The sequence below is a fragment of the Panthera uncia genome, chromosome B4 (assembly GCF_023721935.1).
Source record: "Panthera uncia isolate 11264 chromosome B4, Puncia_PCG_1.0, whole genome shotgun sequence".
Lineage (NCBI taxonomy): Eukaryota > Metazoa > Chordata > Mammalia > Carnivora > Felidae > Panthera > Panthera uncia.
Window position 1 is genome coordinate 69,998,333 of NC_064809.1, and position 23,355 is coordinate 70,021,687.

At 36.9% G+C, this 23,355-nt stretch overlaps 1 protein-coding gene across 1 annotated transcript in view; it reads right to left on the reverse strand.

Moving 5' to 3' along the window:
* Positions 1–23,355, reverse strand: part of NELL2 (neural EGFL like 2) — a 341,519-nt gene that overhangs the window by 172,901 nt on the left and 145,263 nt on the right. Inside the window, exon 13 of the mRNA XM_049625335.1 lies at positions 18,007–18,135. Coding sequence (XP_049481292.1) covers positions 18,007–18,135 — 129 coding nt within the window. The remainder of the gene's footprint in view (positions 1–18,006; positions 18,136–23,355) is intronic.

Here is a 23,355-nt window from a genome sequence, read left to right on the forward strand (position 1 = left end):
CAGAATACAGGAAAAGCACCCCTACCCAAAACAGCTGAAGTGGAAAATTGGAAACAGCTGCAGGGACTAAACTAAAAAGGGAGAAAGGAGAGGGTTTAAATTCCATTAAGACTGTAAACAAGGGGAGTGCAAAGTCTGCAACTCCGCAGCTTGATCCCTGGCGGTGCTCTGGTGGGAAGGGCGAATCCCCAGGAACAGAGTGGGGTCCGGGAGGTTCTCAGGCCACACGGGGAAAAGTGGTTGCACTGCTGGAAGGACATTTGGTAGAGACGGTTGAGGCCCCCTGGTCCCAGCAGACCCCAGAAAACAGCCACATTCGCTGGTGCTGGAACAAGGTCGTTAAGGGTGAAGCCAGGTGCCAGATGTGTGTTGTGATTTCCCATAATCCCTGAAACGCTGCTGCTACATTGTCTCGCTAACTTTTTCTGGGGCGGGCTGGCACCTGGCCGCAGTCTTGGGGCACCAGCAGCAGAGGGTCCAGCAAGCATTCCTGGGTGCAGCTGACATTCGGCCATTGTTCATTCGGCCATTGCTCGGTGAGACCCTCCCACAGAGAGGCGGAAAGGGTCAAAGCCGCAGTCCTTTGGAAGTAAGGGGCTGGGGAAAACAGCATCTGAGACAAAACTCGGGAGAGAGGTACTGCCTGGGGCCTGGTCCCGGAGAGTGAAGAAGCGGGGAGTGGATGAAAGCTGAAGACAGAGGACAGGTGCGCGACTGCTGATCGGGAGAACAGCGCTCCGATACTAGAGACTGGGTAGCTGGGTGACGCCATTTTCACTGCTCCCGCGCATGTGCATAGGCACCTACAAGCGCCACAGCAATTCACCCCAGTAGGCTAGCAGCATCATCTAGTGAAGAATGGAGCCCTTACACTGAGCCCCGCCCAACTGCGCCAACCTGGCTCCTCAAGAACACAAGTCTCACCACCTACTTACGTTATGGACTATAAAGCGCTACATAGTCTGACTTCTGAGGGAAAACGAAGCATTTTCAGTCTTATTTCAATCTGTTAGCAGGTCCATTTATTCAATTTTCTTTCTTTTTTCCCCCCTCTTTTATACTACTTTTCTTTTTCTTGAATACAGAAAGAAAAAATTCATTTCTATTTTCAATTATTATTAAAAATATTTTTCTTTAATTTTTTACTATATTTTGTACTTCTGTGTAATTTTTTTTTCAAATTCTATCTTACTTCCATCATTTTATTTTAGTCTACTTCAATATAATCAACTTTTCAAATTCTCAAACGATATCCTTTTTTTTTCTTTTTTCTTTTTAGTTTCTTTTCTTTTTCTTGAACAGAAAGAGAAAAACTTCATTTTTACTTTCAATTTCTACTAAAAATATTTTTTAATTTTTTTACTATATTATTTGCTTTTATATAAATTGGTTCAAATTCTATTTTACTTCCATCATTTTATTTTAGTCTACTACAGTGTATTCACTTTTTCAAATTTTCAAACAATTTCTTTATTTCTTTTTTCTCTTTTTTTGTTTCTTTTCTTTTCTTGAATACAGAAAGAGAAAAAATTCATTTTTATTTTTAATTTTTATTAAAAAAATTTTCCTTAATTTTTTCTGCTATATTCCTTATTTTGTGTAATTTTTTTCAAATTATATTTTACTCCCATTATCTCATTTTAGTCTGCTTCAGTGTATTCATTTTTTCAAATCCTCAAATGGTTTCCTTTTTTTTCTCTTTCCCCCCAATTTTTTTTTCTCTAATCTGTCAAACCACTTTCAACACCCAGACCAAAACACACCTAGGATCTAGCATCATTTAGTAGATTAGTGTGTGTGTGTGTGTGTTTAATTTTTAAATTTTAATTTCTTATATTTTAATATTTTTTAATTTTAATTTTTCTACCTCATTAATCAATTTCCTCCCTTCAAAATTACAAAATGAAGGAATTCACCCCAAAAGAAAGAGCACGAATAAATGACAGCCAGGGATTTAACCAACACAGATACAAGCAAGATGTCTGAAACAGAATTTAGAATCACAATAATAAGAATACTAGCTGGAGTTGAAAATAGATTAGAATCCCTCTCTGTGGAGAGAAAAGAAGTAAAAAAATAGAATGAAATTAAAAATGCTATAACTGAGCTGCAATCACAGATAGATGCAGTGGCGGTAAGGATGGATGAGGCAGAACAGAGAATCAGTAATATAGAGGACAAACTTATAGAGAATAATGAAGCAAAACAAAAGGGGGAGATTAAGACAAAAGAGCACGATTTAAGAATTAGAGAAATCAGTGACTCATTAAAAAGGAACAACATCAGAATCATAGGGGTCCCAGAGGAGGAAGAGAGAGAAATAGGGGTAGAAGGGTTATGTGAGCAAATCATAGCTAAAAACTTTCCTAACTTGGGGAAAGACACAGACATCAAAATCCAGGAAGCACAGAAGACCCCCATTAGATACAACAAAAACCGACCAGCAACAAGGCATATCATAGTCAAATTCACAAAATACTCAGACAAGGAGAGAATCATGAAAGCAGCAAGGGAAAAAAAAAGTCCCTAACCTACAAGGGAAGACAGATCAGGTTTGCAGTAGACCTATCCACAGAAACTTGGCAGGCCACAAAGGAGTGGGAGGATATATTCAATGTGCTGAATCAGAAAAATATGCAGCCAAGAAATCTTTATCCAGCAAGGCTGTCATTCAAAATAGAAGGAGAGATAAAAAGTTTCCCTGAAAACAAATATTAAAGGAGTTTGTGACCACTAAACCAGCCCTGCAAGAAATTTTAAGGGGGACTCTCTGAGGGGAGAAAATATGAAAAAAAAAAATAAATATATATATATATACACACACACACACATATCAAAAGCAACAAAGATTAGAAGGGACCAGAGAACACCACCAGAAAATCCAACTCTACAAGCATCATAATGGCAATAAATTCATATCTTTCAGTACTCACTCTAAACGTCACTGGACTCAATGCTCCAATCAAAAGACACAGGGTAACAGAATGGATAAGAAAACAAGATCCATCTATATTCTGTATACAAGAGACCCACTTTAGACCTAAAGACACCTTCAGATTGAAAATAAGGGGATGGAGAACCATCTATCATCCTAATGGTCAACAAAAGAAAGCCAGAGTAGCCATACTTATATCAGACAACCTATACTTTAAATCAGAGATTTAAAGATGGGCAGAAGGGCATTATATCATAATCAAGGGGTCTATCCACCAAGAAGCCCTAACAATTGTAAACATTTATGTGCCAAATGTGAAAGCACCCAAATATATAAATCAATTAATCACAAATATAAAGAAACTCATCGATAGTAATACCATAATAGTCGGAGACTTCAACACCCCTCTCACAGCAATGGACAGATCATCTAATAAAAAAATCAAAAAGGAAACAATAGCTTTGAATGACACACTGGATCAGATGGACTTAACAGATATATTCAGAACATTTCATCCTAAAGCAGCAGAATATACATTTTTCTCCAGTACACATGGAATGTTCTCCAGGATAGACCATATACTGGGACACAAATCAGCCCTAAGTACAAAAAGATCAAGATCATATCATGCATATTTTCAGACCACAATGCTATGAAACTCGAAATCAACCACAAGAAAAAGTTTGGAAAGGTAACAAACACTTGGAGACTGAAGAACATCCTACTAAAGAATGAATGGGCTAACCAAGAAGTTAAAGAGGAAATTGAGAAGTATATGGAAGTCAATGAAAATGATAGCACCACAACCCAAAACCTCTGGGACACAGCAAAGGTGGTCGTAAGAGGAAAGTATATAGCAATCCAGGCCTTCCTAAAGAAGGAAGAAAGATCTCAGATATACAACCTAACCTTACACCTTAAGGAGCTGGAAAAAGAACAGCAAATAAAACCCCAAACCAGAAGAAGACAGGAAATAATAAAGATTAGAGGAAAAATTAATGCTATCAAAACCCAAAAAACAGTAGAACAGATCGATGAAACCAGAAGCTGGTTCTTTGAAAGAATTAAAATTGATAAACCACTAGCCAGTTGGATCAAAAAGAAAAAGGAAAGGACCCAAATAAATAAAATCAAGAATGAAAGAGGAGAGATCACAACCAACACAGCAGAAATAAAGATAATAATAAAAGAATACTATGAGGAATTATATGCCAAATAAAATGGGCAATCTGGAAGAAATGGACAAATTCCTAGAAACATATACGCTACCAAAACTGAAACAGGAAGAAATAGAAAATTTGAACAGACCCATAACCAGTAAGGAAATCGAATTAGTAATCAAAAATCTGCCAAAAAAACAAGAGTCCAGGGCCAGATGGCTTTCCAGGGGAATTCTACCAAACATTTAAGGAAGAGTTAATACCTATTCTCTTGAAGCTGTTCCAAAGAATAAAAACTGAAGGAAAACTTCCAAACTCTTTCTATGAAGCCAGCATTACCTTGATTCCAAGAACAGAAACAGACCCCACTAAAAAGGAGAACTATAGACAAATTTCCCTGATGAACATGGATACAAAAATCCTCAACAAGATATTAGCCAACCGGATCCAACAATACATTAAAAAAACTATTCACCATGACCAAACAGGATTTATACCTGGGATGCAGGGCTGGTTCAACATCTGCAAAATAATTAACGTGATTTATCACATCAATAAAAGAAAGGACAAGAACCATCTGATCCTCTCAATAGATGCAGAGAAAGCATTTGACAAAATGCAGCATCCTTTCTTGATAAAAACCCTCAAGAAAGTAGGGATAGAAGGAGCATACCTCGAGATCATAGAAGCCATATATGAAAAACCCAATGCTAATATCATCCTCAATGTGGAAAAACTGAGAGCTTTCCCCCTAAGGTCAGGAACAAGACAGGGATGTCCACTCTTGTCACTGTTATTCAACATAGTATTAGAAGTCTTAGCCTCTGCAATCAGACAAAGAAATTAAAGGCATCCAAATCGGCCAGGAGGAGGTCAAACTCTCATTCTTCACAAATGACATGATACTCTATATGGAAAACTCTGAAGATTCCACCAAAAAACTTCTAGAACTTATTCATGAATTCAGCAAAGTTGTAGGATATAAAATCAATGCACAGAAATCAGTTGCATTCCTATACACCAACAATGTAGCAACATAAAGAGAAATCAAGGAATCGATCCCATTTACAGTTGCACAAAAAAACATAAAATACCTAGGAATAAATTTAACTAAAGAGGTTAAAAATCTATACACTGAAAACTGTAGAAAGCTTATGAAAGAAATTGAAGAAGACACACACAAAAGATGGAAAAAGATTCCATGCTCCTGGATAGGAAGAACAAATATTAAAATGTCGATACTACCCAAAGCAATCTACATATTCAATACAATCCCTATCAAAATAACACCAGCATTCTTCACAGAGCTAGAACAAATAATTCTAAAATTTGTATGGAACCAGAAAAGACCCCGAATAGCCAAAGTGATCTTGAAAAAGAAAACCAAAGCAGGAGGCATCACAAGCCCAGACTTCAAGCTATACTACAAAGTTGTAATCATCAAGACAGTATGGTACTGGCACAAGAACAGTCACTCAAATCAATGGAACAGAATAGAGAACCCAGAAATGGACCCACAAACGTATGGCCAACCAGCCTTTGACAAAGCAGGAAAGAATATCCAAGGGAATAAAGACAGTCTCTTCAGCAAGTGGTCCTGGGAAAACTGGACAGCAACACACAGAAGAATGAACCTGGACCACTCTCTTACACCATACACAAAAATAAACTCAAAATGGATGAAAGACCTAAATGTAAGACAGGAAGCCATCAAAATCCTCCAGGAGAAAGCAGGCAAAAACCTCTTTGACCTTGGCCACAGCAACTTCTTACTCAACATGTCTCCAGAGGCAAGGGAAACAAAAGCAAAAATGAACTACTGGGACCTCATCAAAAGAAAAAGCTTCTGCACAGCAAAGGGAACAATCAGCAAAACTAAAAGGCAACTGACAGAATGGGAGAAGATATTTGCAAATGACACATTAGGTAAAGGGTTAGTATCCAAAATCTATAAAGAACTTATCAAACTCAACACCAAAGAAACAAATAACCCAGTGAAGAAATGGGCAAAAGACATGAATAGACACTTCTCCAAAGAAGACATCCAGATGGCCAACTGACACATGAAAAAATGCTCAACTTCACTCATCATCAGGGAAATACAAATCAAAGCCACAATGAGATACCACCTTACACCTGTCAGAATGGCTAACATTAACAATTAAGGCAACAACAGATGTTGGTGAGGATGCGGAGAAAGAGGATCTCTTTTGCATTGTTGGTGAAAGCATGCTGGTGCAGCCACTCTGGAAAACAGTATGGCGTTTCCTAAAAAAACTAAATATAGAACTACTCTACAACCCAGCAATTGCACTACTAGGCATTTATCCATGGGATACAGGTGTGCTGTTTCAAAGGGACACATGCACCCCCATGCTTATAGCAGCACTATCAACAATAGCCAAAGTATGGAAAGAGCCCAAATATCCATGGATGGATGAATGAATAAAGAAGATGTGGCATATACATACAATGGAGTATTACTTGGCAATCAAAAAGAATGAAATCTTGCCATTTGCAACTACATGGATGGAACTGGAGGGTATTATGCTAAGTGATATTAGTCAGTCATAAAAAGACAAAAATTATACGACTTCACTCATATGAGGGCTTTAAGAGAGAAACCAGATGAACATAAGGGAAGGGAAACAAAAATAACATAAAAACAGGGAGGGGGACAAAACAAAAGAGACTCATAAATATGGAGAACAAACTGAGGGTTATGGGAGGGGTTGTGGGAGGGGGATGGGCTAAATGGGTAAGGGGCACTAAGGAATCTACTCCTGAAACCATTGTTGCACTATATGCTAACTAATTTGCATGCAAATTTAAAAAAATAAAAAATAAAACAAGTTAAAAAATTTTTTTAAAAATAATAAAAAAATAACAAAGCACAAAACCATCAATCATAATTCTCATTTCCATCTGCATCTGGAAAATGGACATAGACTTTCAATGTTACCTCTACTAGAAAGTCAGCTCCATGAAGGCAGGAGCTTAATCAGTTTTGCTCACAGTTTTATGACCAGCACCTGTTCATGGCCTGGCACATAGCATGTGCTCAACACATACTATGAATAAATGAACAATGAACAAACATTCTCTAAATGAACTCTAGTCATAGAATCCAATCATGAATCAAAATACCCCCCAAAAGAGCTTAGAACTCCAACTCCAGCTCAGAGGGAAGAAAGTATAGCTAGAGTACAGGGGTAAAAGTGCACCAACTCTGGGGGTCCCAAACAGACCAGAATCTGCTACTCACCCTGACCAAATACAAAGGCAGAGAAAAGAGTGGTGGTGAAACAGGAAAGGACTTTATTTCAGTGAGGCCAACACCAGGAAGACAGTGGACCAATGTCTCAAAGACTGTCTCTGAAATACTGAAAATACTTCCATGTTTATAGAAGGCAAATGAGGGACAAAGGTGGGTAGGTATGTGCACATGGGCAGTAAAGGTCAAAGGGATCACTGTGTTGAGGTCAGTCACAGGTAGGGGTCTTGCTGGCTCAGGGAAGTATTTAGTGCTTGCCCTGGTAGTTTTGGTTTCCAGTAGGGGATGATTTGCCCTCAGAGTCTTCCCCCTGTTCCAAGAGACAAGTTAGAAAGAACCCAACTAGTGGGATGCCTGGGTGGCTCTGCTGGTTAAGCTACCAATTTGGGCTCAAGTCATGATCTCACAGCTTGTACATTCCAGCCCCGCCTCAGGCTCTGTGCTGACATCTCAGATCCTGGAGCCTGCTTCAGATTCTGTATCTTCCTCTCTCTCAGCCTCTCCCTTGCTTGCTTGCTCTCTCTCTCTCTCTCTCTCTCAAAAGTAAACATTTAAAAAATTAAAAAAAGAAGTAAAGAACCCAACTTGAAAAGTTTGAGGTCAAAATGGAGGCAGACAGCTGAAGTCCTCTTTTAAAAGTACTTAACCCTATTTAATACATATATGTATCATTAATTGATGGCTGATTCATAATTTGTTCCTTATATAGATAGCTTCCAAAACTCCAACAGACTTATATGAATATTTTTTAGAGAAGTGCATTCTTTGGGGCAGAAAATCAGTTGACAGTGAAAGTCACATAACTATGATGTTTAGTTTCAAAAGGATAGTATATGGCTAGCACTGATTATTTCTTTAACTTATTTTACATGAGAAACTATGGCTAAGAAGAAATTCAGAGGAATTCAATCTTTATTAGGTTTGGTTTTAAAAATTTAAAGTCCTCCCTTCATATCAGAGAGGACCCTGCCTTCAAAGAAAAAAATGCCCTTTTTCTACAATTTATATATCTTAATGATGTTCAAGTTTACAAATGAACAGAAATTGTTTTTGAGTCAGCAAAAGCTGAAGTTAAGGATCACAGAGAGTAAATGATGAATGAGCCCAGGACTGCTGCTAATGCAAGTTCAAATTTAGCTGTGTCACTTGATAGTGATTTTCAAGTTTTTCACCAAACTTCTCAATTAGAGAAGGAAAAATTCTTATGAAAAACAACACACAACACACACACACACACACACACACACACACACACACACTCACACACTTATCTCCTCAGCATAGTAAATATGGTTTAAATAGATGTTCCATTAAGGCCTAAAAACACTAATGTTTCCATATATGGCCTTCATTATGTTGAGGTATGTTTCCTACAAACCTACTTTGTTGAGGCTTTTTATCATGAGTGGCTGTGGTACTTTGTCAAATGTTTTTTCTGCATCTATTGAAAGAATCATGTTTCTTACCCTTTCTTTTCTTAATGTGATATATCACATTGATTGATTTGTGAATATTGAACCACTCTTGCAACCCAGGAATAAATCTCACTTGATGGTGGTGAATCATTTTTTTAATGTATTGTTGGATTTGGTTCGCTAATATTTTGTTGGGAATTTTTCCATCCATGTTCATCAGGGATATTGGCCTGTAGTTCTCTTTTTCAGTGTAGTCTTTTATCTGTTTTTGGTATCAGGGTAATGCTAGCCTCTTAGAATGAATTTGGAAATTTTTCTTTCTTTTCTATTTTTTGGAATACTTTGAAAATAATAGGTATTGCTTCTTCTTTATATGTTTGGTAGAATTTGTATGTGAAGCCATCTGACCCTGGACTTTTGTTTGTTGGGAGTTTTTTGATTCCTGATTCAATTTCTTTGCTGGTTATCAGTATACCATATTAATTCTGGAAGTTGGTTTATGTGGCAACTTTTTCACTTTGTTAGATGAATAGATGATACCTTCATATTTGAAAACATCAGAAATGCTTTTGCTCCTCTCATTTGTTTTGTTGTTAATTTGTAACTGTGATGGTTAATTTTATTTGTTAACCCCAGTGAGCCTTAGGACGACCAGATATTTGGTCAAACATTATTCTGGGTGTGTTGGTGAGGGTGCCTAGGGATGAGATTAACATTTGAATTGGTGCACTGAGTAAAGCTGATTGCCTCCCTAATGTGAGCTTAAGTGGGTGGGCATCATCCAATCAACTGAAGATCTGAATGGCTGAGTAAGAGGGAAATATTGACTGCCTGATTGTGAGCTGGGATACTGGTCTTCTCTTGCCCTTGAACTGGAATTTACACCATTGGTTCTCCTGGTTCTCAGTTCTTTGGACTTGGACCAAAATATGCCATGGACTCTCCAGGTACCCAGATTGCTGACTTGTGGATCTTGGGATCTTCTCAGCCTACTTGAGCCAATTCGTTATAATCAATCAATCTGTCTCAATCAATCAACCTTTCTCTCAGTCCATATATGTCCTATTGGTTGTTTTCCTGGAGAATCCTGATTAATACAGTAACCTCAGGCTTTTTTTAGTTAAGAAACTCTACCATAACACACCACAGAGAGTACATCATTAGCCATAATTTTGAAAGCTACAGTGTCTATGAGAATTCCCTAATTAATCCCATAGGGCTCAGCCCTCTGGTTATTTATCCCCACTCTGTTAACAGGCCTCCCCTTAACTCCAGTGGGGACTTGTGTGCAGGCTAAAATCAGAGAATTAAGCTCATTCTGCATCTTTCACTTCTTATCTCTTGGAGCAACTCTGTGGGGCTATCTCTCATCTTATTCTTAAAAATATCCTCTCAGATTGGCTCTATATTCCACAGTTAATGATATGCAGATACTAGCTATGTCAGGAATTCACAGTAAATGAATTATTTGTGAAGTGGTAATAAGCTGAGAAAGAGAAAAAAAAGGAAGGAAGGAAAGAAAGAAGGACACAGGGAGAGAGGGAGGGGAAGGACAGGAGAGAAAGAGAGAAAGTCTGTTTTCCCATTGTCTTCCTATGTGGGTTATTTACAGGGTCTCAGCTCATGACAAACTTTCTAATGCCATTGAACTGCTTTCTGGATGGAGTAGAGATTATTTTTCCTTTTCAGAAACATTCAATTTGTAAGCCAGTTAGCTACTTTTAAAAAATGTCTCTCTAAAGAAAAATCTATATGCTATTATTATTTACAAAAATAAGAATTAGATTAGGTATCTAATAAGTAAATTAAAAGCAGTAAAAATTGGGGAGCCTGGATGGGTCAGTAGGTTAAGCTTCAGATTCTTGATATTGGCTCAGGTTGTGATCCCCTGGTCCTCTCTCTCTCTGCCCCTCCCCAGCTCCTAATTTCATGGGTGGGCACTCTCTCTCTCTCAAAATAAATAAATAAACTTTTTTTCTAAAAGTAGTAAAATTTTAAAAACACCATATCTGTAGATACATGATATGAATTTGAACCCTGGGCTTACTGTTTGCTGTGTGGGTAAATGATTTGGGGAAAATCATTTGATTTTCTAGTTCTTTAATTTTCTTCACCCCAAAACAAGATGTTATAAAAATGCCTGCCTGCATCATAGGACCGCTGGAAGAAATTAGATGCTGTATCTATAAAGCATATTAAGTGTCTCATAAGAATCATACGGTCTTTAGTAGCAGGTGGTGCTTTTTATTATAGCCCCACTGACAAACAATAGAAGAAAGAAGAATACAAAATAGAAAAGAATAGAGAAATTACTTGTGTTCATTAACAGTTATGCTCACATTACTTTGCACATGGGTTAGAATCTCCAAAAATACAGAACAAGAAAAAAGGTAGAAGAGGTATCATTAGCCAAAGGATTGCATTAAAAAGACAGGAATGAGATGACAGGAGATAGTGTTTGATGTAACAGGTGGAAAGAAAAGAAGAAAAGATCTAAATATAACTTATAATTTATGTTTGAAGGTGTGCCATGCCTGGCACATAGCAGGCACTAAACAAATGTTTATTAAGATTCTAATCTCCACATTCCAGTGGCATTTAAATTAAGTACCTTCTACCTGCCAGACGTGTAATGTTCAAGTGACTTGGTTTGCACATTTTAGATAGAATTAAAATCTTAAGTAAAAATTTAGAGTGTACAGTGAAAGCAAGATAGAGATAGGGAAATTTCTGGGATTTGTGGTCCTTTTACTATCCATATATCAGTGCACACATAATTTAACAAATAGCAAGTGTTCTAAATGAATGAATTCCTTTTCTTGCACTACTCAAAATAATTTTTAAAGGCCAAAACATACCAATTTAAAACAACTGAATTCCTTTTTACCTATAAAAATCAATATGACATTAGCCTTTCTTATGCAATATAAGCACAATTCAGTAAGTTCAATGCTTGTCCTCAATAATTCTTTAGTGGTGGGGTAGCCTAAAGGTGCCCATCTGTTCAGCATATCTAAGCATTTCAAAACCATTAACAAACAAATATTTCTTAAACTCTACGTTGTCTATCTCTATTTTAGAAGTTTAGAGGAATTCAAGGAAAATAAAACAGTTTATGACCACAAGACACTTATAGGTGGGAGACCTATATATACAGGCATACATGTATCAGTCCTTTAATAAACTGTATAGTGTATAAGAAAGTATATTACAACTGGACAATTGGATATAAACCGGTACAGAACAAGGTATTCATTCTTTGGTCAGAAAAAAATTTAAAAAATAGATTTGAGAAATTAAATCTTTGTACTTAATTCATCATTAAAGTCTTCAGAAAGAAAATAAAACATAAGTAGTCTGGAAGGATAATTAAATCATGAAGCATTAGACCAAAAAGCAAAAGGTATTTCTGCCAGATTATAGAAATTTGCTAAAGCTACCATAATAAAGTACCACAAACTGGTGGCTTAAGCAACAGAGATTTATTGTCTCACAATTCTGCAGGCTAATAGACCAAAATCAAGGTGTTGGAGGGATGGTTCTTTTCTTAGGGCTGTGAAGGACAATTTATTCTGTGCCCCTTGCTTACTTTCTGGGCTTTCCTGGAAATCTTTCGTGTTCTTCGGTTTGTAGATGCATCACTCCAATCTCTACCTTCATGCTCACATGACATTCTCTCCCTGTGTCTGGGTCTACATTTTCCCATTTTATAAGGACAACAGTCATACTGGAGTAGGACCTCACCCTTTTCCACTATGACTTCATCTTAACTAATTACACTTGTTAACAGTTCCATTTCCAAATAAGGTCACTTTCTGAGGTACTGTGTTTTCAAACTTCACCATCTGAATTTTAGGGACACAGTTCAATCCATAACACAGATGAACCATTCTGAGCCAAGTAATTGATTAAATAGCTCTAGGTGACTTGCTAAGGCTTAATGGATGAATAACTGAAAGGCCAGACAACAGAGAACCTTGGAGCCTTCAGGCAACAGAGAACCGTGGAACCTTAGCAAAGGAGCTTGACGTGCTGAACTGGAAGGCACTGTGGGCTCTCAAAGAAAAGAAATGGTGTTTTGTAAACGTTAATCTGGAGAATGGGTCCTGGCTGGGTCAGGAGGGAGTGAGACACTAAAGACAGAATAACTAAGTAGAGGGTGACAGGAAGTAAAAAATATCTGGCAGCAGCAGTCAGAATGAAAGAGATTAAATGAATCCAAGAGGAAGTGGTCTATCAATAAGAGATTATTCCTCTAGGGAGTTCAGATTATACCAAACAATCGCCTATATTCTCGTTAATCTGAGTACTTAATAAGACATCAATTACTGATTTCAGTAATTATAGGTAATATGCAATTCTATGAATGACTCACTTGTACAAAATTACTTTCCTGTTCTTGTGTAATGCCAAAGGCTTGGAGAGCAACAACGCCAACTGTTTAAGGAGTTTGGGAATCCAGAAAAAGCTTCTTCAACATAACGCACTATTGGGTTGACACAATGTAATCCCTGGCAACTATCATGCACCGAAGAGAAAAAGTTAACAAATGAATGACTTCTGAAGACACTATCTAAAATGGGATGCCAAGGTGGTCCTAACACAATAGTGAATAGTGGAATGTCAAGAAGGAAGATATAGTCAAAACATCAAAAGCTCCTATAATTTCATTTTAGAATGAAGACATGTAGCAAAGAACCATTCTGGAAAACATGATGGGCAGACTAATTTTTGACAACTCTTTCAGATTATATGTACTGACAAGAGATGAAGTGAAGGGGAAGTACTGAAATTTTACTAAGAATCTAAAGCGAATGAGGGACACTGAATGGATGGAATTGAATACATAATTTTTAAAAGAAATATGGTAAACATATATATAGCTTATAAGAAATACAAAGGAGGCCAACATACTTCTGAATATTTTACATCCGTTATATCTAAAAGGTGGCCAAGACATCCAATCATAAAATCCTAATATTAAACCATGTTTATAAATACCTAAGGCATTTCGAAACTCATTCATGAACAACAGGTTATCATCTACATGGCTGAGATACTGGAGGTAAAGGAGAGACAGAACTTAAAAGGAAAAAAAGAGGACAGGGAAGAAAAGTGCTTCTTTAGCCCTACTTCCTTTAAGCTACTGCTCTCTTCTTCCTTCCCTTCATAAGAAAACATCTAGAAGGAGTTCTGTCCCTTCATCAGATACATTTTTTCCCATTATGCAATATTCAATGTGCTCCCAATTGGCTTGTGTCCTCACTTTTGCACCCAATTTAGCTATTGCTCTTGTCCTCAATGTCATCCATAAAGTTCCATGCAAAGGACATCTCTGTCTTCATCTTTATTGATCTCTAAGAAGCATTCCACTTGCTTCTTGAAATTCTCTCTGTCTCTTGGTTCCTATAACACCACCTTCTCTTTTCTCTCCTCCTACACTTCAGCCACAATTTTGCTGTCTCCATCACCAAATCATGTTTTCTATAAAATGCTCAAAGTCTGGAGTTTTCAAAAACTCCCTAGTCAATTTCTTGCAGTTCTTCAGCTACCATTTATATGCCAAAGAATCCCAAATTTTATGTACAACTTAAACTTCTCTGAACTCCATATCCAAGTATATTCAACAGGGTACTCAGCTGTGATGTTCCATAGGTACCACAACGCAACCTGGTGATTTTCCCACCCAGTCTGTTTCCTAAGTAAGTAGCACCACCATCTGCCTGTTACTCAGGAAAAGAAGCCTAGGTAGCAACCTTGAAACCTCTCTCCTCCTCATCTCCTGTCACCCATTAACCAGCAGGACTAGTTTTACCTCACAAATGATCTCAAACGCATCCACATCTCCATTTCCATTTTTAATGCAAGCCACCACTGTCTCTCATTCACTAGTTTCCCATATCCACTGGTTTCCCACATCCAGTCTTATCTCCATTCAGCCTAAAGCTGAAGTGATTTATTTAAAACACAAATGTGATCAAGGCACTTCACTCCTTAAAAACTTTCATTGCCTACCCCTTTGTTCTTAGCATGAAACCCTTATTTAGTCCTTACTGTGCCCTTCAAGGCCATGCTGCCCTTCATCCATTTCATCAGGCACCTCTCCCTTTGCTCTCTGCCTTCTATCAATTCTTACAAAGTGTTTCTCACCACCTGGAGGCCTGCTGAGTCCTCTGCTTGGCAAATTCCCTTCTTTCCCATCCTTACTTCTATGCCTAGCTGATGTTTACTTAATCTTTAGATTTCAGAAACAAACAAACAATCAAACTATTTTCTTCAAGCACTCCCACCCACCCAGATCAGACTCTTGTTAACCTATTTCTCTTTCAGGGCATTTGCCACATGTGAAATTAAATGCTCTTTGGTGTAATGAACTGGATGTTATATTTCTTGACTGAGATAATATCAGTTATGTATGTCTTATTTACTGTTTCACCTCTAGTGTAGCCTTGAACAAAGAAGGCATTCAATAAATGTTTGCCAAATGAACAAATGAACTCCAACATTTAACAGCGCTATTTTAAACCTGATCAAGTAAACTGTGGTAAAAATCAATAATCTCAATTACAGTTTTACCATTAAAACAACCCTACAGATTTAATAAACATAATGTAGATCACTTACAAATTATTACTTGCTTATTTTTGTATATAATCATAAGTCTAATTTCTTAGAGGACCAGAATTCTGTAAGACCATCTGATAGACAACATGAACCATTGCATAATTTTTACATGTTGCTTCTAAGAAGTCAAATATCTTTAAAGTTAACAACAATAACAGAATGAAAAGGAAAACCAAATTTGATCACAATACTGGAAAAAACCTCTTAACGTGAATAATGAAAGATACAATATTAAAAGTCCTCATCATGAAAAATTCAAGATCTCTGTAATAAACCGAGTTTTTCCATCATTTTCTTAACTTTTGAAGATTTTTATCTTTAAATGACAAAGAAATAATGTGAAGAAATTTACAAACCATCTTTCAGTATGATCCATTCAGAATGCAAAGTAGCTGCTCATTTGTGCCATACATTTATACATAACAATGATAAAAACCCATTTTCAGTAGGTTGCACTAAAAAGTTATTTAATCTAAATCTCTGCCTTCTTCTCTTAAACTCTTTCCTGTCTCAATAAACAGCAACGTCATCCATGTGTTGTTCAAACTCCTTTAATCCCTCCTCAATTCTCCTCCACAATAAACTATTTGCAAGTACTGTTGGCTCTATTTTCAAACCAACACCAAGAACACGCTTCCTCCTCTTCATCTCCCTTATCATTTTCTTAATCCAGACCACCAACATCTTTGCCTAAACTACTGCAAAAGCCTCCCAACTGGTCTTCCTATTTATGTCTCTTTCTCCCCACCATATTTAACCCATAATCTACAATTTAGTTAATTTAAGGCACTGCAGCCAGAGCCATCCTTTTCAATACAAGTATATCACTCCCCTATTTGAGATGAACCTAAAATCCTTACAAGCCTCCCTAAAATGCCTGGCCCCCACTTCATTCTTCAATTGCATCTAACTGACTCTTCTGCTGCATCACATTATCCTTTCTTTCAGTTTCTAGAACATCCAAGATAGTTCCCACTTAGGGGTTTTCTACTTGCTATTGCTCCTGCTTGAAATGCTCTGTTCCAGATCTTTCTATGCTGTTTCCTTATCATCAAATCTCAAGTCAACTGTCAACTCATCTCCATCAACCCCATAGACTTTCCCTGACCATCTCATCTAAATTAACCCCCAATCATTCTCTATCACATCATCCTGTTTCATTTTATTCCTATTATTTATTACTACCTGAAATTGCCTTCTCTATTTCTATGGTTACCACTTATTCTCTGTCTTCCCCCTAGAATGTGAGATCTGAACACAGGAAACTTCTCAGTCTTATTCACTATTCACTACCCAGTACCTAGAAAAGTGCTTGGTATACAATAGGTGCTCACTAAATCTTTATTACATGAGTGCACATACTTAACCACAACAACAAAAGCAGAAGTTCAAAATAAAAATAATGATCAGAAAATTAAGATCCAGAAAGAGGTATCACATGAATTTATATCATGTGGTTTCATGTTACACATTTTGACAGTATCAGTGGGGCTTATTACATGTTAGGGATCTCAAATATTATAATGAAAATACACTACTAAGTTTCAAAATGAGCATTTTTTTAAAAATCTGCATCATAAATGGAGAAGGAAAGACATATCTTTCAGCAAAAATATAATGGTCTCTTTTGGACTGAATCAGAAACATTTAAAGAAATACTTTGGAAAAAAAAAGGTCAATTTTAAAAATAAATACCAACTTTTAAGGCAGAGAAAATCTATTGAAAGCTAAGAGAAACAACAGAAATTGGTTTCCCAAGGGCCAATAAATCATCGTGTAGCTAAACAGAGGCTGGCAAGTTTATACCTTAGAGGTTTTCTGTCTCCAAGGACCAATGGCACATTCTTGACATTTGGAAAGGATAAGTCTAGAACCCTCCAAATGTCCAAACACCACTGTGTCAGTGTTCTTACTTGCAAGACCCACTAGCTAGTCACATATTTAATGAGAATCATCTAAATCTGTGCCTCAGGGAAGTAATAAATTACTACATGGACTTCCAGGGTCTTTCCTGAACAGTATTTGTGAATGTCAAGGGCCTCCTCACAGTATATGGACTGTTTCCATGAGAGAATAAACTACCGTGGATATTAGTTTAAGATTCTAAAAAAATAACTAGGAATCTATTTACTCCACTGGAGCTATTTACTAAATACCACGGAGCATTAATACAACCACTGAGATTACTCACAGTAGCAAACAAAGATAGCAGTGGTACTTTATCTTCCTGTTAATTGATTGCTTTTGTTCAACAACATTGGAAAAATCTGACTACAATTCTAACTGCAAGCCACAATAATCATGTCAATATGTGAACTATCTGAATATCTAATTATGAAAAAAGAAAGGCAATTTCACAGTGGAAGTATTATTTTAATTCAAGAAACCAGCCATATAACTTATTAGTCTGACATATAGCAGATAGATAAAAAACTTTAATTTGAAAGATAATTATTTTTAGCTGATTAATATGCTTCAAATTAAATTCACTGCTTTTAATGGGCCCATCAACTTGACAACCTGGGAAATTAATAAATTTTGCATGCAGTAATCCTAGGAAATTTATACAGCTGAGCTACACATCATTACAAGGATTACCTTCACAGTAGGCATTGTCCTCTCGAAGAGCCCTAAAACCATCTCGACAGCTACAAACGGCCCTGTCATTCAGATTTCTGCAGACAGAATTCTCCATGCAGTTATGCCTTTCAGAACAAAAGTCATAACCTACAAGAAAAAAGAAACTTATTAAGGTAAATGAAAATATGACAAAACGAATAAATTTTGCTGACTAAATACTCCCTTTGATTTAGAAGCCATTTTTCCCTAAGTTATTTTTTAAACTGATACTTTCATCCATTGTTAGAGAACCACATGCTATGTGTACTAAAAGGTGTTTATGTTTAACTCAGGTGTTTCCTACTTCAAGTTAATTCTGTCTCCTATGTCTTCCTTCTGACTTTAGGTTTTCTAGTCCCTGATATTTGAAGTATAGCCCTCCAAATATCTGGAACAAAGAGAGATCCATGGAGTCCAAAATGAAGATTTACAATATAAAAGACAACTCAGCAGGTGCCTGGGTGGCTTAGTTGGTTAAGTGTCCAACTCTTTGTTTCTGCTCAGGTCATAATCTCATGTTTTGTGAGTTCAAGCCCCACATCAGGCTCCATGCTGTGCGGAGCCTGCTTGAGATTTTTTCTCTCCCTCTCTATCTCTGCACTTCCCCCTCTCACTGTCTCTGTCTCTCTCTTAAAAATAAATACATAAACTTAAAAAAAAGGAAATTCAGTGAGAAAGTAATCTGTGAATTAGAGGTTGAACATTATCAGTACTATGGATAATACAGGCCTGGGCTGGATGAAATATGAACATTATGTACTTAAGAAATGAAACAGCCTGACATCCTTTAAAAAAAAATTGTAAATGTGTCAAAAATGAAAATTATATCATTTTAATTGTCTCTGGAAATCTGCAAGGCAGAGGATGTCCACTCAAAAGAAGGGGAAAAAATTATGAATTACAAAGATTTCACAGATTCCAGAGTCTTTATGAGAGGATGGAAAAAAATGGAACATTTTATAAACAGTGGTACCAGTCAGGGGATCTCTTCTGCCTGTGTGAATCCCTTGTTCAAAGATCTAAGATGCCGAAATGAAAAGTTTAAACACTGGACCCCATACTAAATGGAAATTACATGATTGTACATCATTCAAACAATTTTCCAATTGCCTGATGCATAAGTTATCTGTCTCGTTTTACACTGTCTAATGAATTACAATTTCAGTCCATGTACAGAAGAAAAGAGGACTAGAAAAATGTATTTCATGTAGCTCAGAATAAACTCATCTGCTCACATATAGTCAGGGAAAGACTTTTCACCTGAGCCAATCATGAAGATCAAAGTTCTACACTGGCCCATCTTACTTGTAACCAAATTACCATAGAAGGCTGTGATTCAGTGAAAGGGTGGGACTAAATAGTACCACAGCCAGCAGCATACTCTGGCACAGTGCTGTGGTTGGTGTCCATTCTGATTGGCTGGTGCCTGTAATGACTATTTTCAATATAACCCCACAGTTAAAGTGTATCCCCCATGAAGTGCAACTACAATGTATAGTAAAAAGTTGTGTGTACAACTTCATAAGCCTTAAGAAGGGTGATGCTCTCAAAATGCAATAATGGCATTAAAAAGGGGAATTAAAAAAATGAATTAGTGATTTCTACAGAAATAAAATAGAACAAAGGGGTATGAAGGCCAGAACAATATATAGTCAATAGTGGCATTTAAATCACTTGACAACTAAATTTTCTAGACGTGATTCCTCACAATCTACATTCTCATGTGTAAGGCCCAACCTTTATAAGTAAAACGTTCATTCTCAAGAAGAGAAAAAGAGTTAAAAATGTTTTCTCCTAAAGTCTTTTTCTTTCCTTCTTCTTTAAGTAGCTAAATTGAGACCGTACTTCTTAAAGTGTATTCCATTGTCTTTTTATAATGCCTGAGAAGAAATAATTTCAGTTTAAAAGTCATCTTCATTTTCTACCCCAATAGCTCAGTACCTCATCAATCTATAATGAAAAGTCTCTAAGAAATCACTTCATATTTATTCTAAATTAAAACAAAGTTACTGTAAACACTGGCCCTCTCCTTGAGTTATACACAGAATCAAGAGATCATGTTCTAACACAGTACTAACTCTGCAAAATTGCACCTGTAATGTTTCCAACAATGCTGAGAGGGCTGTGACTAACAACAGGTATTGTGCTAAGGCATTTTTATTTTTCTTTCGTAAGTTTATATTTTTCAAAACTATCTTTCAATTTTTCCCTTTGCTGCATTTTCTCTTCTCATTCTTCAGACTTTGCCCAATCTATGCCATCACTCTCTAGGCCATTCCACCTCTATTACAGTCCTTCCCCAATTTTGCCTGTAAGTAATGCTTAGACCTCTTGTCTCAGCATTGAATATCATGCATACATTCACCATGCAGTATCTAATTGCTGCAAGAATTTTCCAACTATAAGATAATGATGTGATCCTACCTTTACTGTTTGAGGTTCAACTAGGGAGTCCTTTACTTTTTATCAGATGTTTGGTTTTTTGTTAATTAACCCAGAGACGTGAAAGCTAAAACTTTTGTCAATCAAATTCTAATTTACTCTAAACAATGTCAGATAGATATTTTTATTTATTTTCTCAACAAATAAATTGATTGAATCCATTGGTTGTTTTACTGCTTAGATACAAATGCCAGTATCAAAAGACTACCTATTGATAGGTAGAAAATTCAGATTCAGTTAAAGTGGGTTGTTTCCAAACTATAGGTAATAACTTCAAAAACTCAGTATAAGATGGCAAAAACCCACAGCCCTATTACCTCCACACTTGCATTTCTAGTCATATGTGCTTGGCTTTTGGAGTTGAAAGACCTGGATTTACAACCAAATCTCTATTACTTAATAGCTGTGTAAATTACTACTTGTGTAAAGTAATTAACCTTTAAAACCTTTTTCTCATCTGTAAAATTAAGATGATATCTACCTCACCAAAATGTAAAGTTCAAATGAGATCATCTATGTAAAAACATAATAGCACAGTATTTGTTAATAATTAAAGCAACTTGAGTATTACCAATAAGCCACTAGCCAAATACATTGAGATACTTATCACAGAAGAAAATTCAAGTATTTGTTATAGATGGATGGATCTAATCTAATCTAATACAATCTAGCTTTTATTTCCCACTTTGGAAGTAAACTTCAAAGCTACCAAGTTTTCTATTCCTTTTATAAGTTTTTCAAATTTATATGAAGTCCTCTGTTTTTTGGTAAGTATAGATCTTTCTATAAAATATTAATATGCATTTCTCTACAACTGGTTGAATAGGAAAGGGTGAATACAAAAGATTATGAGTAAGAATAATATACATAAAAGGTTATACATAATAATCAGGAGAAAGATAATAAACTTTGAGGTGGTTTTTGTCCACTAGGTCTATTTCTCCTTTTTGTGGGGGGAAAAAAACAGCCCACATGGTTGGTTTGGATGAACCATTCACCCCTATTGTTAGCCCATGTGCCGACAGGAAGATGGACTGTACCGCCCCTTAGGATAATCAATGCATCCTACTGACCTGGACACATTAGTTCCTTCAGGTCTGGGGATATGACCCAGTACAGGCTAATGAAGATGATTAAAACTCAATTATGAGACTTTTGTTCAACTCCTGAAGATACTAAGTTTTTCTTTCACCTACTCCAGTATCATAATGATGTGAGCATAAGAATGTCAGTGGTCTAGCTGAAAACACAGGGAGCCTGAAAATAAAGCCACTTCAGAAGAGACAAACAGAGATCCACCTAGGCAAAGGAGCAGGATTGCAGAGCTGTAAAAAGCTTCTCATAGGAGCCATATTTTCCATTTCTTGCCTACATCGGTTGGATTGGGTGTTTTATTCCTTACACCTAAAAGATTACTAACTTATTTAGATATTATTTTCAGGATGATGGATAATTGTGATTTTTCCAAAATTATGTTTCATGTGCATAGATGTATACTTTTTAAAAAGCACTACTTGCAATGGATTTCTTTTAGTGTGTATTAAAAATACGTGAGGGGCGCCTGGGTGGCTCAGTCGGTTAAGCGTCCGACTTCGGCTCAGGTCATGATCTCACGGTCCGTGAGTTCGAGCCCCGCGTCGGGCTCTGTGCTGACAGCTCAGAGCCTGGAGCCTGTTTCAGATTCTGTGTCTCCCTCTCTCTGACCCTCCCCCGTTCATGCTCTGTCTCTCTCTGTCTCAAAAATAAATAAACGTTAAGAAAAATTAAAAAAAAAAAATACGTGAATCTAACAAATAATGCCATTATTTTATGGATACCATTGTTTGGAATGAAGCTAAATTTTTGAAAAATGAGTGACTAACAGTAGATATAAGAAAATTAACTAAATTATGTTATTAGAAATACACATACAACAAGAATCATGAAGGTATAGGGGCGCCTGGGTGGCTCAGTCGGTTAAGCGGCCGACTTCGGCTCAGGTCATGATCTCTCGGTCCGTGAGTTCAAGCCCCGCATCGGGCTCTGTGCTGACAGCTCAGAGCCTGGAGCCTGTTTCAGATTCTGTGTCTCCCTCTCTCTGACCCTCCCCCATTCATGCTCAGTCTCTCTCTGTCTCAAAAATAAATAAACGTTAAAAAAAAAAAAGAATCATGAAGGTATAATTGAATAATGTGGGAAACTGTATTATCCAGAAGCTGGGAGAAAATCTATACCCACTGAACCTTCTACATATAGATGTCCCTACTACTTATAGGACTTGATGAAGCAAATGCTAAATTAAAGTGGGGCATCCAGGGAGGAGAACTTACTGGTACTGCAAACAGAGAAAGGTGTTGCCAAGGGAGGAGGAAAAAGGAAGAGATGCAGATACAAAAATTCTATAATATAATTTCTGTATCTTTCTGAGTCAGAGTCCTCACTGTATCACCAAGTCTCTGTCATGTTGTAATTCGCTATAACCTTGAAGAGGTTCTCAAACATGAAAAAAGTGAAAAGACCAGTCCTGCTACACTGCTCCTGAGCTACTATGACATAAGATCCCCAGCTGCAGAGTACCAAAAAACAGTCTTGGTTGGATTGGATTTGGTGCCTAGAGATCTGGGGTCTTATTTAGGTGCACAGCTTCGTTTCTGGCACTGTCTGAGCCTCTGGTGGAAAGGCCAGCACTTTCATCTCATGCTCTGCCCCCAGGGAATATTTAGTGACCGTTATTGCAAAACTGACTTTTTTCAGATGTGAACGCAGCATCCTTAGCACTAGGCAGACAGGCCTGGAAACTGGAGGCCAATTATATTACAAATACATTTGTCACAACACATGAGTAGGTGTTAACTCAAAATTTAAGCCTTAAGAACCTGACTTTTTCTAGTTTAAAAGTCAGGGAAT